This window comes from Equus quagga, chromosome 4, assembly GCF_021613505.1.
Source record: "Equus quagga isolate Etosha38 chromosome 4, UCLA_HA_Equagga_1.0, whole genome shotgun sequence".
Taxonomy (NCBI): Eukaryota; Metazoa; Chordata; class Mammalia; order Perissodactyla; family Equidae; genus Equus; species Equus quagga.
This window is the reverse complement of record NC_060270.1, coordinates 3,083,735-3,099,325: the sequence shown is the minus strand read 5'-3', so window position 1 is coordinate 3,099,325 and position 15,591 is coordinate 3,083,735. Positions and strand designations below refer to the sequence as shown.

At 41.7% G+C, this 15,591-nt stretch overlaps 2 protein-coding genes across 7 annotated transcripts in view; one reads left to right on the top strand and one right to left on the bottom strand.

Annotated features, from left to right (window-relative positions):
• RIOX2 (ribosomal oxygenase 2) overlaps positions 1-3,222 on the top strand; it is a 17,087-nt gene extending 13,865 nt beyond the window's left edge. For all 4 annotated transcript variants that reach the window (XM_046658035.1, XM_046658039.1, XM_046658037.1 and 1 more), the window contains exons 8-10: positions 570-658; positions 2,168-2,254; positions 2,736-3,222. In XM_046658035.1, the coding sequence (XP_046513991.1) occupies positions 570-658; positions 2,168-2,254; positions 2,736-2,894 (335 nt within the window). In that variant the 3' untranslated portion in view covers positions 2,895-3,222. The remainder of the gene's footprint in view (positions 1-569; positions 659-2,167; positions 2,255-2,735) is intronic.
• The window catches only part of CRYBG3 (crystallin beta-gamma domain containing 3), a 106,172-nt gene continuing 93,726 nt past the window's right edge, over positions 3,146-15,591 (bottom strand). For all 3 annotated transcript variants that reach the window (XM_046658032.1, XM_046658033.1, XM_046658034.1), the window contains 5 exons: positions 13,980-14,119; positions 11,191-11,314; positions 6,802-6,960; positions 5,674-5,833; positions 3,146-4,897 (listed from right to left, as the gene is read on the bottom strand). In XM_046658032.1, coding sequence (XP_046513988.1) covers positions 4,809-4,897; positions 5,674-5,833; positions 6,802-6,960; positions 11,191-11,314; positions 13,980-14,119 — 672 coding nt within the window. In that variant the 3' untranslated portion in view covers positions 3,146-4,808. The remainder of the gene's footprint in view (positions 4,898-5,673; positions 5,834-6,801; positions 6,961-11,190; positions 11,315-13,979; positions 14,120-15,591) is intronic.

The following is a 15,591-nucleotide window of genomic DNA, read 5'->3' as shown; positions in this document are numbered from 1 at the left end:
CCTCAACCGGGTGACCCTGTAAGGCTAGTTTGGTTTTAGTGGCTGCTTTTTCACTAAGAGGAATCCAGTTTTGGAAAGTTTTTTTTTTCTGTGAACTTTATTAGGTGGCTTTTACATGACACTATGCTTGACCTCCATAGACTGAATAATTTGCCACGGTCATGCAACTAGTAATTGGTGGGATGGTGCACTTTGGACTCAGGTGGCCCTTCTGGAGGCCACGTGTAGAGCAAGAGGCGAGAGAGGTAGAGACCTGAGAAGTGGGAGTTCTGTCTGTGCTGTGACAGCTACTGCACTTCAATGGGATTGTTTCTGTCCGTTGAATGGACCTCTCAACTTCTGTTGTTCATCTCATTGTGAGTCTGTCTTCACTGTAAGAATGAGCTCCAGGAGCAGGTAAACTATAATCTCTCTCTGACTGGGGGGGTAAGCGAGTACTTGCAGAGCCTGCCCCACGCTTGGGTTCACCTGCAAACCGTTAGTAAATGTGTTTCTCGAATAGCTCCTCCTGCAAGCAGATTGAGCCTGCTGGCTTCCTCCTTTGAAGGCTGGTGCTCTGGGTTTTCTAGGTGGACAGCTACCGAGGTTGGACAGCACAGTGAGACTGCAGTTTAAAGACCACATCATCCTCACTCTGGGGCCAGATCAGGATCGCTCGGTGAGTATCCAGAGGGGAAGAGGCTTCCTCTTTCCTCTGGGCATTTCCATCGCAGGCCCAGGTCATCCCACTGACAGATGGCCCCCGCTTCTCCTCTGGGAATTCATCTGTTCTCATGGCATAATGCCATCACCTTAGGTCAGATGATGCCCAAATCTCACTCTTCTTGTTGGGCATTTGAGGTCTTGCTCTCATCCCCACAGAACCCTCCTCTGTTCCCCTCATTAGTGATTGACATCTGTCTGCTTCCCTCCTCATTCAGGCCACATTGCTTTTGCTGGGACCACTGCAGACACTGCTCATGTGCCTCCCTCTCAGTCCCTCTCCCATTCTCTTCACTGTGCACATCTATCATTACATATGGGTTTGTCGATATTTCTTAAAAAAATCTCTATCCTGTAGATCATAAAGAGGAAAATCTACATTCCATAACCTTGCCACCTAGTGCAGCTGTTCCTAAAACTGGTTAAACTGGCTAACGGATCCTAGCATCACCTGGAAAATTTTTAGGAGTTATAAGTTCCTGGGCTTCTTGTGGTCTGGGTTGGAGCCTCTGCATTTATTATTGAAAGTTCCTTATATAATCCTAAGGACCTTGGGAACCATCCCATGCCTTATCGCTTCACCCTGTTCCTCCTAATCATCTTTCTCAAGTGGTGCCCCATGAATGATCTTGGGGGGGAGGGTGATGAGATTGGGAGACCTAGGTGTCTCCATACCCAGATTATTCCAGCCATCAGGGTCAGACCTGGAGAGGACTGGTTCATAATAATCGATAAAACCTCAAAGTATGTACTCCCAAATCCCCATTGAAAACAAATCCTGCTTATTCTGATAAGCGATCCATTGGAGACATTCTATGTCAGACCAGGGTGTTTGACCCTTATCTAAGCACTGACAAGGAATGACTGAAGATTCTGGTAGAGATGGTAACTGCACTGTGTAGGATGGAGAGCAAAGCGAAGTAGAGACTGGGAGGCTGCTGTAATTGGAATGGAAGTTTTAATAAATCACAGAGCAGGTCTTTCCCACAAGTTAATATTTTACTCCATGGTATTCATAAATTGTCAATTTATGTATACCTAGGATTGTCACATTTTTTTGATGCAAAAAAGTGCAGGCATGATGAAATGAAGAAACTTGAGTGTTTCATTGATATGTTGATATATAAATGGTTCTTTTTTCATTAAATCAAGTTTCTGAAGATGCTCTACCGGGTATACTCTATTTAATTTAAAAAAAGTCTTACGTACCTATTTACTTCACACAAATAGTAATCTGTGAGGACTACAGTGACATGTATATACATTATATCTCGGGGATGTGTGTATATATACACATACATATATATCATGACTTTTTGCCAAAAGGATTCTTTACAGTTTAATAAATTTCACGTAAGCATTGAGGTGTTAAGATTTTTCTTAGTGTTGACCTGTTATTGGAATCTCTCCTAGTATTGAAGCACTCAATATTTTGTTTATGACTTAATGCTTTTTTTTTTTAAAGGATGAAACTCGAGAAAAGATGATTTACATCTATCATTCCTTAAAGAATAGGAGAGAGACGCACATGATGGGCAATGAGGAAACAGAGGTTTGTTCCAACTTAAATGTCTTTCCTGTGATTTGGTGGTGGCTGGGAACAATCAGTTACCTTTGATTTATGGGTAATGTGCGTTGTTATAACTGCAGTGTGGACATAACCTTTCACAAATCAAAGAGCCCTTGCATAGGGAGGATTAAATCGGACAGTTCTGTGATACACAGATACATGTACCAGCTTTAAAAGATAGGAGCTGGGACCTGTAGGAAAGGTGTAATGTAACACATGGAGGCATTTCAAATGACTAATATTTCTTACTATACAAACCAGAATGCCTCCCGTGAAGTCTGAGTTTTCATATGGGAAGTGGCAAATGCTGGAAGTTATCTAATAGCTTCCCTGAGACAAATTTCAGACTTGTAAAGGATCTCAAAAATAGTGATTTATTGAGAATCGTGCAAGTTTATATGAAAATGCCACGTAAGTGACAAAATGCTGCTTATGTTTGACTCAATAGTTTATCCTTTTTCAGTCTCACGGACTTCGCTTTCCTTTATCACATATGGATGCACTGAAGCAAATTTGGAACAGTACAGCTATTTCTGTCAAGGACCTGAAGCTTACTACAGATGAGGAAAAGGAGAGCCTGGCATTGTCCCTCTGGACAGAGTGTTTAATCCAGGTAGTCTAGCGCCTTCACAGAGTCAGGTGTCTGCTATTTATGTGCACATGTGAAAAGAAAAGCTAGGTTGGTGTGCTGGGGAGTCCTGTTGCTTTGAGTCAACACATTGGGTAGGAGGACGGTTGTATACAACTTTCCTTACCTGTGTATCTGATAACATGACCTACCTGTTACAGGTGGTCAGTTGGCCATGTGTATTAACAGAGGCACATGGAGGAAAGAATGGCAAGTTACTAAGTGTCCCAGAAAGCGACAAAACCATACTTTAAGACAAGTTTATTTAATCCAGTCTGGTAGAAAAGGCACAATTCCAATAAATGTATCATTTAAATTTAAAGGTTGTTGTTACCTGGCTTTGTCTTTGTTCTTTGGAAGAAATAACTTTTTTAAAGAGCCTCATTGGCTCTAGAAAAATTTTAAACAATTAACACAAAGAAAAATAATTTTAACTTGGATTTTTACAATGAAAATATACATACCTTTGCATATAGACAAACCCCCCACCCCCATTAAAATAAAGTTACCCCTATAAGTTTCATTAAATAATACTGCCACACCAGTGAGAGGCACTCACATCTATGGGCATATGGGAGTTTACAGGTGCTGCTTGAAAGATGACAAAAAAGCCTGAGATTGAAGGGAAAAAAACTAATAATACTTACATGGAAAGACCAAGTCTCTATTAAAAATACTCAAAATAGTGGGTCTTTGAGTTTAAACAACTCACTGTTATTTTAAATTCTAAAGTGCATATAGATATTTTAAAAAATATCAGTGGTGTATTTCATCTTTCTATATAAAAATAGAGTAGACATGTTGGGATGAAGGGAACAACAGTTGTTTCAATCTGAGTTTAAAACCAACTCAGGAGAGAAAAATGCTTATGAGTTGCATAGTTAAAGCTGGTAATGATTACTTGAAATTAAGTCAAAGATGATATCCTACCTGATTTTGCTTAAATCAAAGCTATTTAAAATGGGAGTGAAAAACAGAGTTTTCTGTCATTGCGTAGATAAATCAACTCCACCTTTACTTGAAAAATAAAATGGTATGGTCAAGGCTCAATTGCTACTTGGTTTTAATCTGAACATTTGAAATTTCCCTTTACTTCAGGCAAAGAAAAATTTGAGTACTCTTATACATAGGCGAAACAGTCTTTATAAACACTTCTTGAGGACAGATCAGGCAGATCTAGAGGGAGGTCTCAGCACCAGGAGAGGTAGCCATTGGTTAGCATCCTGTCACCCGTGAGGGTGCCTTTGTTAATACTTAGAGTGCAAGAATGGCCACAGTTGTTTGTGCTTTTTTAGTTTGAAGGACTGAGCAAAGAAGGGCCACAGAAAATACTCTAGTACTTGAGCCTTTTTCCTAACAAAGCTGAGGTCCCTCCCTGGGGTCAGTTACAAGTGTGAATACTTAGAAAAGCCTCAATAGAGAACCTTTAAGTTTAACGAATGCAGCAGCTAACAGCATATATGTTTTCAGATATTGCTAAAAAATTACTCATCTTTTTGCAAAAGTATAACTTGATCTATAGGGGTTTATTTCCCTGTGCCTTGCACTCACAGACGCATCTACCAGGATGTTAAAAACTAATACACGATGACAGCGCCTCCAGTGTCCTATCATGGCTGTTAGGAATAGGATTCGTGTGTGGTGGATAGGAGAGAAAAAACATAGACTGCAGGAAACATGGTCACCAAAACTGGAGATCACGCAGGAATGAACCTTTCCCAGCAATCATAACGTATGCTTCACGGGACACTGACTAATTGGCAAGTGCTTTGAGCTTTTCTGTGGGTAAGAGCAGTGGTCTTGGAGCTTGGTTCTGTCCAGTGATCAGGAGCGTGTGGATGGGGACTTCGCTTCCGCGGGGCGTGAGCTTCCTTCTTCCTTTGCTCTTTCTAGGGACGCTGTGGATTCTTACAATATTTCAATGTCCCATTTCTGTGTTTCTTCTCCCTCCATGGACTGATTTACAATTACATGAGTCTTGTCATAATAATTTCCTCCTAAAATAGAAATTCCAAAAGAAAAGATTATTTGTTCACACAGGTGTGTAACAATTCCACAGGCTTTTGTTGACCCTGTTGGGATAGATTAATGTCATTCACAAAGCAGTCTGAAATGGGAAACTGAGTTTAAACAGGCTTAGCTATTACCCATCTCAAATCAGACCTTATTATGAGTCAAATGGAAAAACTAAGAGGTATAATAGATGCTTGCATAAGCTGTGTTCCCTACTATGTGACTCAAGCACAAAGTGCTCTGAGAGCTCTGGCTGCATGTCAGGGACTGTGTTTTTGTTTCTACACCAACAGTGACTGTAATTAACCCAATTAAAGCAACAGCCCTGAATAATACTGGCCCTGACCTTGCTGGATTCAAAACCAAGGTTAAATGATACCTACCATAAATTCTAACTGAGGGCTCTTAAGGACTGCAGCAATGCACAGCAAAAAGTTAAGAGAAGTTTCATTCTAAGAAACAGATGACATTCATTTTATGGTTTATGTCATTTACATTTGTTCTCAAAGATCGTGCAGCAAATGAAAACTTTAAACTGTACTATATTAACAAAACCTAAGGCCTTTGTCCTAGGTTTTTTCTGCTTCATCCATATTGCTAATTGTTTTGTAGAGCATATCTTAACTTTTTTCAAGCATAATTAGAAATGACTTAACGTTTCTCTTATACATAAGGATTTCTTCTACCCAGGAGGAGGAGGAGGGCCGTAACTTAAAATGATACCTAGGGACACAAACATTGGGTTTCATCAAAGGCCCACCTTTCACATCAAGGACAAGTTGATCACTGAGATAGGAGCTGATGGTTCCATTTTTGTTCAGTCTCCACTTCTGCCTGAAGTGCCCGTGTTCAGTCCACAGGGCCACTTTAGCTCCGGGTGTGTCCCGACCACCAATCACATCGAGACATGTGTCATTGGCCTACAAGGGTTAAGAAATAAATTGGCAGCACTGTGTTTGCTAAAATCAATTGAATTGGGTCCCTTTTCTTTCATGTAAACAAATCAGACATTACATAACTGTGTCTTATCTAAAACAACTATATGGCATAATTATAATTTCTGTAAACTTTTTTTAAAGTCTTCTTTATGGCTGAAGAGGGGAGGAAATGGTACAGAAATAAACCTACTGAAACAGAGGTTACTTGTTTTTAAAAGGATGTCTGCATCTGACAACATGTTCAGTAAAAGTTTGTTGAATTAGAATTAAATGCTAGACTCTGAGCTTACATGTATTGGGTCAAGCTTGGTTTTCTTACAAAACATCAGGTGATGTGCTAGATATCCAGACAATAAGTACTTTTAAATGCTTTTCATGTTTGTTGAAGCATAAGAAAAAAAGTAGATAATCCATCGGAGATACAATAAAATGGGGTCTGTTCCCCATCACATCAAACTAATGGAGGGGTCACCAAAAAACAGAGAAACCTACATTTTATTTTCTAAGCTTTCTCTAGTAACAGCTTCTTTCTTCTACTACTACTTCACTGTATGTTTTGAAAATGAGAAGTTTTCAACATATTTGGAATCACAAAGTTGCTGAGTTTTTCTGGGCTGTGGAATAAGGAATGTCTCACACAAGCACACTGTCCAAGTTGGATCCAGTGACTTTTATCATTGGTTTTCAATTATCATTTAGGCATATCCATAGTATGTGATAACTTTAGTTTTTACTTTAAAATAGAAACTGGATTTTCTAGATCAAAAAATTCCTGAAGTCCTCTCACTTAAATGCTTTAGTAATGCACCTCAGTGTTCATATGACCAAACAATAAAATGTTTGTAGGACATGGCATTATTTTATCATTCCATTTGATTTTGCAAGATTCTGGTTTCCAAAAGAAAAAAACAAAGACCAAAACTCAGGGTTCTGATCAGTGGGCCGGTTACCTTGGATTTAAAGAGTCCTCGACAGTAGTACCAGATCTGAGTATTCTTTCCACTGTAGGGAGAGACGCACACAGACGTGGCCCTTGTGTCAGCTGCATTTCCAGTGACTGTCAGATATTCATCCTGGGCTCGGTTCTTTATTCTAATATACACCGCAGGCTATGATGGGGAGAAACAGCCATTTAAAAAGCATCTTTTGAATCTGGATATCAATCCTTCCAAAGAAGGAAAGTGAGAGGTGACAGAATTTAGCTTATTTATATCAGTTTCACCCTTAGTCCCTTTAGCAAATATGTAAAATTAATATTTTCTATCGACAAATCCTTAGACCACTGAGCACAAAGCTTAAATTGTATAATCTCTGTTATACTTTTCTGAAAATGCCCTTTGGAGGGGTAAATGGTGAGTTTCGTTCACTAGAACCCCAGGTGGCAAGGGGCAGTGAAGAATTAGGTACTTGATGAGTTTAATTCAGTAACTACTGTGTCCTCCCTGGGCTTGACAAGGGCAAGGCACTACCTGCAGGGATTACCAACAGCTCATCAAAGACAACACAGTAATCAGACACACGGTCTGCAGCTGGGCCTGAGTGCCAAATGACGCCAGGGGAGGTCTTGAGAGACCCAGGGAGCAGGGGCCCCGAGCAGCTGTGGTAACACCTCTGTTTACATTTATACTTGGTTGAACTTTATACTTCTTTAGAGGAAGCGACCGTGCGTGTTTTAATCACTACTTAGGTATTCAAAAATTGGGTAACAAAGGACTTCATCCCCTGGACCTGGAATATACAGGAGGTTTTAAAATAAAATATTAAATCTAGGATTTCCCTCTAAGGATAATAGCTAACATTTATTGAAAGCTTAGTATATGTCAAGCAGTGTGTGAAATGCTTTCTGGGCCACTCTGTTATCTATCAGAATTAAATAACCAGAACAACCCTTTAAGAAAGTACCATTATGTCTGGAATTTTACAAATAAGGTTAACACAGATGTGGAAAAGCCAGGGCCGTCTGCACCAAAACCCTCCCTCTTAACCAGGATGCTGTAAGGCCTGTGCTGAAATGCAATAGTTACTCTCACACACAGGGAATAAAAGACCAATTCCAAAGATGGCAGTGTGGCTTAAGTAAGATGAAGAAAGGACAGCACATGATGGAAGCTCCACAGAGACCATTCTTTCAGCCCCATGACTCAGGCCTCCAGTCTTAATATAATGAAACACAGGACACAAAACCTCCCCCACCTTGGGTCAGGTGTTGGCAACCCAATTAGAACCTTGCTAAATAACAACAACAAATGGTCTGTTGTTTAATAAGGGAGGACTTTCACTCTGAGAAGCCTAAGTGTTAGGTCAGTGCAACAAGGTGTCATGGTAAGACCAACAAGGAATACTCTACTATTTTGAAACTCAGGACAGATCAACATGGGCCAGCTGAATTTTGGTAAATTGCTGCCATGTAGCCTTCCTACAGAAATAAACATTCTGAGCACTTAAGCAAACAGAAGGACAAATTTTTGTCTGGTCATTTAAAGCAGGTGAAAAAGACCTCTACTTGGCAAAATGTTTTAAATGTTACAGATCACAACTTCAACATTTATAGTGCAACAGGAATGTACTTAAATTTCTATGAATTCAGCCGTCTCCCACTGTAGTTATTAATTCTTGAGGCTTCAGTATATCTTTATTACAATTTACTTATTTTGTATATGTAACAAAACAGATGTGACCTTCACAGAGGACAGAGTTCCAATTATGTGAGGACCAAACATCACAGTTTTAATCAATTAACTCAAGCAAGGTACTAATTACCATTATTACAGACTTATAGTCTGACTCCTCTGTAATTATACTTTAAAACACTGATATGCATTATAAGTGCCTTGGTGACTTCCTAATTCCCAACCTCAATGAAGATTACATTTTAATTATTCCTGAATTCCTAAACAAGAATATGAACTGAAGCGGTACCAATAGCCCTACCCAAAGGAAACACAGTCTATAATACTGTTTTAGAAACTCAGATTCCTTTGCTGGGTTTCAAAGCTGTGCCTAAATAAACAACAAGGAAAATAATCTATTAAAATATTATTTTGAAATTAAATGTTAAACCAGAATAGGAATCAGGTAGTTGCTAAAGCACAACGCAAGAAGATTAACACACACAATGTTAATTGTCAAAAAACTTCTGTGTAAGATCAGAGGCTATTGTTCTGGCCATCCTTTATCTCAGGGCCCTGAACAATGGGCAGAGACATCTTCCCCAGCAAGGAACCACCTTCAAAAGTGAGGCAAATATTCTCAGCTTCCAACCTGGCTTTTAAAGTTTTTAACAACAGGATTAAGTATTATTATAGAGTTGGTAAAAGCTAAACTGAATTCCCACTTCTGCCTTGCTTATTCATAGCTTTTCAGTGGGATTACCCATCATCCAATGGGGCAGGACTGAGGAATAAGCAGGGTGTGAAGATCATGAAATCCTGCACCACACACTCCACCAGGAAAGCCCACTAATGCTTAGTATCTCTCAGAAGAGCATCTCCCGTTCCCTCCAGGGACGTGTGAATGGTGACCTTTCAAAATAAATGTGCTCCCACAGTAGTATGAGCCAGATGTGTGTCAGACTCTTTACATACATCATCATATTTAGTCCTCACATGAGGCCCAGAGGTGAGCACTGGGAGCAGAGCTTCACCAGTGAGGAATCTGAGGTGCCAAGAAATGAAGGACTCACCCAAAGTCACACTGCTGACAAGTGGCAGAGCTGAGAGCTGAGCCAACAACCAGAGTGGTGGGAGTGAGCACAGGGTGTGGGGTGGTGGGGGTGTGGGTGTGTGTGTGTGTGTGAAGGGGGCAGCGAGACCAATCAGGTTGATTTTTATTGTCAGTGTGTCAGATCTGAACATCAGAGCCTCAGCACTTCCATCCACTTGCCACACTCAGCTCAGGTCCTGGAACACAGAGTTCCACTCTGTAACTCTTGATCCTGTTCTGGAGGAAAGTAGGGTGTGGTTGCTTAAGAACAAAGATTTTACAGCAGCATAGATTTGGGTTCCAATCCTGATTCTGACACTTGGACGACTTTTGCCAATTTGCTTTAACTCTCTGAGTCTTATTTTTCCATCTAGAAATTGGGAATAATAATTCCTACCTTAAAGAACTGTTGTTGGAATCAAGTGAGAAAGTGTTTCTAAAGGGATAGGAGAGAAGTACAAATGACATCTCCACTGACCAAGCTTAGCCCACCTGGGGTTTTCCCCCTCCATGGAACCTCCCACCACCCCACACATGTTCACACTTCCTTTCTCTGAACCAGGTATTGCCTATGGCCTTTTGATGATTACACATTGTTTCATATTTTATGTTACTATTTTGAGTTGGACTTGTTTTACTCAACAAAAATTGTAAGCTCCAATAAGGCAGAAATCATAGATATCCTTATATCTTCTGTAATTCTGTGCACAATGTCAAACATTCATTCAACCATTTATACATTAATTCCTTCATTAAACAAATTGTCCCTGAGTCCCTGCAATGTGGCAGATGCTGTGACAGGCCCTAGGGTAGAGTAATAAGCAAAACGTGCACAGCCCCTGCCTTCACAAGTGAGGAGGTGCCCCATCCAGCCACGACTATATGATGACCGTGTCCAGTGTCTTGGAGAGAAAGAACCAGGTCTTTTAGGATCTAATTTAGATTAGGAGAGAGGGTGAAAGAGGCACCCTGGAGGACCTGACCCTTAAGCTGAATTTAGAGGGATGAGTAAGAACTAGCCAAACAAAGAATGAGGAAAGACATTTCAAGACGGAGGGCACAGCCTGTGTTAGGAGCCCGACAGTGCCTGTGACAGACATGGTGAATAAGGAGGAGACAGTGACGGAGGAGGCTGGGGAAGCGGGGGCGGGGGGGGCGCGGCGGGGAGCAGATCACACAGACCACGCTGAGGGGATTAAACTTGTTCCCCAGGTGCAGTGGGAGGCTTCTGAACAGATGACTGACAGGCAGTAGGTGTGCAATAAATACTGTTTTAATTAAATTGCCAGGATCCATCCTGAGTGTAAGGAGGGGGAAAATTCTAAATACTTAGAAAGTGAAACTAGTGCAGTCTCAGAGTTCTTGTTTCCACTGCTTGCCACGGAGCTTACAATACTTACTTTTCCACGAAAAGTCACCAAGGTCACTAAGACTTTGGACTCAAAGCTAAAATCGTGTTGACCTTAGATACAATTTTATGAATTGGTTAAAATCTGTAAGATTCCCCATCCTAATCTGATTCCCTGTAACATAAGTGGCAAACTAAATTAAGTAGTCAATATTTCAGATGCTGTGGTTTATGACATTTCTACTAGAAAATCGAGTTATTTGGGATCTTATGGTTCTTTTCTCCTTACCTGCTTCACAGGACGGAGGGAACCAACTGTTTTCCATCCACTGAATGCTGTCCAATTTGGGATTTCATTAGGCTCGAGGAGGATCTGTCTTCCCAAGAAATTGGATCCTTCATAAGCTATCCACCTGTATGAGAGCAGGAAAGAAAAAAGTGGGTGCTTAAAAACAGAAAGCAAGCTCCTATCAAAAATACTTGCTATCAGATCAAACAGCTTTAAGACTTCTAGGTTTGTAGATTTTTTAAGAAAAAAATGTACAATTCTATTTTTTAACAAAAGAACAGGGAGAACTAGGAGAAAGCCCACGGGACTGAGGCTCAGAGCGCTGGATTTCAGTTAGGATTTTGTTTCCTCACTTCTCAAACAAGGTTCCCTCCAGCTCTAAAAGTGTACGTTCCTTTGATAATACAAAGTCTTTTTTCATCAACATTTTATTATTCAGAGATAGACCATAACTGCTCACTACTACCCAGTTAATGAACACTAGTTTACTCTTCCATCTTGGGCTCTTCATTATTTGTCTGTTGGGGCCTCTTCAATGGCTCCAGTGACCTCTCCAGACACACGTCCTCCCACAACTTCTCCAAGGCCATCAAGGACCACTTAAAATTATTCACAGAAATCCCCTGGCTTACTCTTCCTTCAAGGCCTGGCTCCTTTGCAAATCCTTCTGAAAATCCCAGGGGCCTTCACCTTGGGCCAAGATAGAGTGTGTAAAGCGTACACGGCCTGCGGTGAGTGTCTAGAGTATCGAGACTCACTTAACGGCACACAGTCACACCCATTCCTTTACAGATTGACACTGGTTGCTTTTGTGCCACACTGGCACATTGAATAGTTGTCACAGAGACAGGATGGCCAACCAACTGAAAAGACCATCTGATCCTTTTCAGAAAAAGTTTGCCAAGCCCCGCTGTAGATAGTTATCAAGCTGGATGGCTAAGGAGAATAAGCTGTGAGTGCGATGAGCATCTGAAATTCTCAGCAGGACTCAAGGTCACTGCCAACAGTGCTTTCAGAAAGTATGTGTGGAAGATGAGGTGCTGCCTTGCCTGGTCCAGACAAAGAACTCTGCTCCCCACACCCGAGATTGGGCCTGGCCAAATTATGGACATGAACAAGACAGACAACCTTCCCTCTACCCCTTCTTGCCTTAGACACAGGTCTAAAACATCAGACTGGAGCAGAGTCAGGACAACATGACTATGGAGGTGCTTGTCCACCTCTCCAGCTTTGCAGCTTCTTTAACAGGCAGGGAAGTTTCAGTGTAACACCTGGGCAAGTTAATAACTATACTTCATTATATATTAATGTACATGAATCCCACAGTTGAAAAGCATTGAAGCTTGGCCTTTGTTACCATCACAGATCAGAGATATGGGACAATATGGGGATTTAAAAAAGCAAATGAAATTTGCCGCTGAGGGTAGCTGGCTGTGCATAAGTCGTATTCTATGAGCCATATGTTTCTAGCAAACCCCTCAAACAGCTTTCCCTATTCCTTGCTCTGTGTACCAATTCTCTTATGCAGAATCCAGAACAGTGAGAATAGGTGGATAATAAGCTACAGGGGAGAAGTACGAATGTCAAGGTGAAATGGCACCAGTTTTCTACGAAAGAGTGAAGTAAGCTGGTGAGAAATTTCCAGAGGGGAGTCAATAATTATCAGTTCCACATGGGAATATAAAGAAAAGAAATGTTTAGAAATGCCGTGAAAGTCCTATATCACAGAGATGTAGAATTCAGTTCAAACAGACTTGGTGAAGTGGTAAATAATATGCTGGAATAATATGGGGATTATTATGCTTAGAGTAAATCAATTTATGTTTAATAAACACCAAAACATGTGAAATGCTTTGCAGAAGAAAATGTAACCTGCTATACATGTGAATAATACAAAAGCCATTTATTATAATAGACTAATTTTCTTTATATCTTTATCACTTTATATTCTTGGCTTTCTCTTTCATTATCTCCAGATACTTAAACAAGCAGAGTTGATTATCACACAATTTAGTCCTAGGAAATAAAAACAGTCATCTTTCTATGAATCATTGAGACCTTTCCGCTGACTTTTGGCATCAAACACCTGCGTGCAGGAGGAGGGCCAGGCCTCCAGCCGCACTCCAGCATGGTCTGCAAGGCTGACTTTCCAGGAGGCATGAGAGCTTCAGCCTCAGGGCCCCTCACTTGCAGGCTTCTTATCACTTTCATTCACACCTAATTGATGTATCCAGAGTCTCCCCAGCCTGTAAAAGTGCAGGCCCCACACAACCTGGGTCCACCTGACAGACAGCCTGAAGGAATGGCAAGTCTGGTAAGTGTGCTGGGTCAACCAGGGTACTCAGCACGAAAACAAGTACCCTGGAGCAAACAGCTGTTGGACAAACAAGAGATCAAAACAAAATACAACAAAACACTGTCAGTCTTACAAGCAGGAGATGGTCCCACCAGTCAAAGTCACTGATTTAATCAAGTTTCTCCTGAAAGGAAAGTGTACTCAACCAGCTAAGGTCATCTGGTCTACCAGCTCTAGGGCACGTGCTTTGAACACATGGCTTTGGACACCCTCTTCCAAAGGGTCTTCCCCCAGACCACTATGGGCCACCACCTCCTGGACGTGGTCCACAGTCTTCTCGGATTTCTACAGAAACCATGATTATTACACTGAGCAAGACAAGGAGTGAGAGTCCCATCAGAGCAAAGCCAGCAGCCGTTGGGGAGCACAGAGCAACTGTGCACCTGTCCTAAGATGGTGGCCCCAGCAGGCTACACCCTCGTCCTGCACTTACAGTCCACTTTTCACCCACACTGACTGGGTGTAGAAGTGCAGGTCCTTGTTCAGAACAGAGTTCACAGCCTCTTCTAGATGTAACTCTCTTCCCTCACAATGTTCCAGAGCAAAAAGGCTGATGGAGGGTTCTTCAAAAACCTAAGGGTACAGAGAAGAGAGAGTGTCACCATACAGGGCAGCAGACCTCAGGGACATCTAGCCCCAACGCGGGGACCCTGGCTCCACTGTACTCTCAAATGCATCATTTACTGCGCTATCCTCTAATGACATTACACTCGAAACCGCACTGGTGAGATTAGAGTCTATCAATAATTTTTATTCACTTCTTGTACATTAAAATAAAAGTGTCAGAAAAGCAATCTTAATCTCATAGTAAAAATGGACACCTGGTTCCAACACATATTAAGGTCTGGCTGTGCTCTCACATGAACCACATATTGGACCTGACAATGCTTTTAGGAATAGAATAAACACGGAACGGACTGGCAGCCTCATTCCCAGGAGGCCACATGAGCAGTCACTGAGAATTTAAGACTCTATGGCTCCAGGCTCCTAAAAACATTCCTAGGAGGGAGGAAAAGGCATTTTTAATTTAACAACAACAAGCTAGAACGCATAGGAACAGGACTGATTTCTACATTAAAAGTAAGTATTCCTCGGGGCTGGCCCCGTGGCCGAGTGGTTGAGTTCGCACGCTCCGCTGCAGGCGGCCCAGTGTTTCGTTGGTTCAAATCCTGGGCGCGGACATGGCACTGCTCATCAAACCACGCTGAGGCAGCGTCCCACATGCCACAACTAGAAGAACCCACAACGAAGAATATACAACTATGTACTGGGGGGCTTTGGGGAGAGAAAGGAAAAAATAAAATCTTTAAAAAAAAAAAAAAAAAGTAAGTATTCCTCCAACCCCTCATGTCAGACAAGAAGAGAATCAATTCTGCTCTTTTTCATTCATTAATACATGCAAGACACCATACTAGGAGACTCTAGGGGGATGAGAAATCAAAACAAAGATGGAAAACAAGGATCAGACACCATTCTTGTATTCAGGGCATTACCAACTAGTAGCTAAATTAAGAGGATTGCACAGATGTAATGCAGCCCAGGGTAGAAGAGGATACGGCCTGTGAGGGCGCTCAGTGGAAGGCTAGATTATTTTTAGCAGAAAGGAACAGGAATCAAGGAAGCTTTGTGGACATGGTAGTGTGTGAGCTTGGGCTCATAGGATGCAATGGATTTGGACAGGCCAGAAAAGAGAGGGAAAGCACTCTGCAAAAAGGAAGGGAGACACAGTGCCTGCGACTTGTTGGGGAACAGTAAGTACGCTCATTCAGCCAGCACACAGACCCCACAGAAAACAGTATCCAGTGCTCCCACTGTCTCCTGTTGCATGTTGAGTTGCCTGCTTCTTGATACTGACAGGGCAGAGTCAGATTCTTTGCCAATGGGGGGGTCTGTGAAGGATTTTGGACTGGGGACAAGGAGTGGACTGCAGTATCTGTAACTCGGTACATGAGGAGCAGAGCACTAACAGCAGGGACTGTGGCCGGTCAGGAAGCAGTAAATAAACAGTCCAAACACTGGTCTCACAAGGGGCCTGCAGACAGACT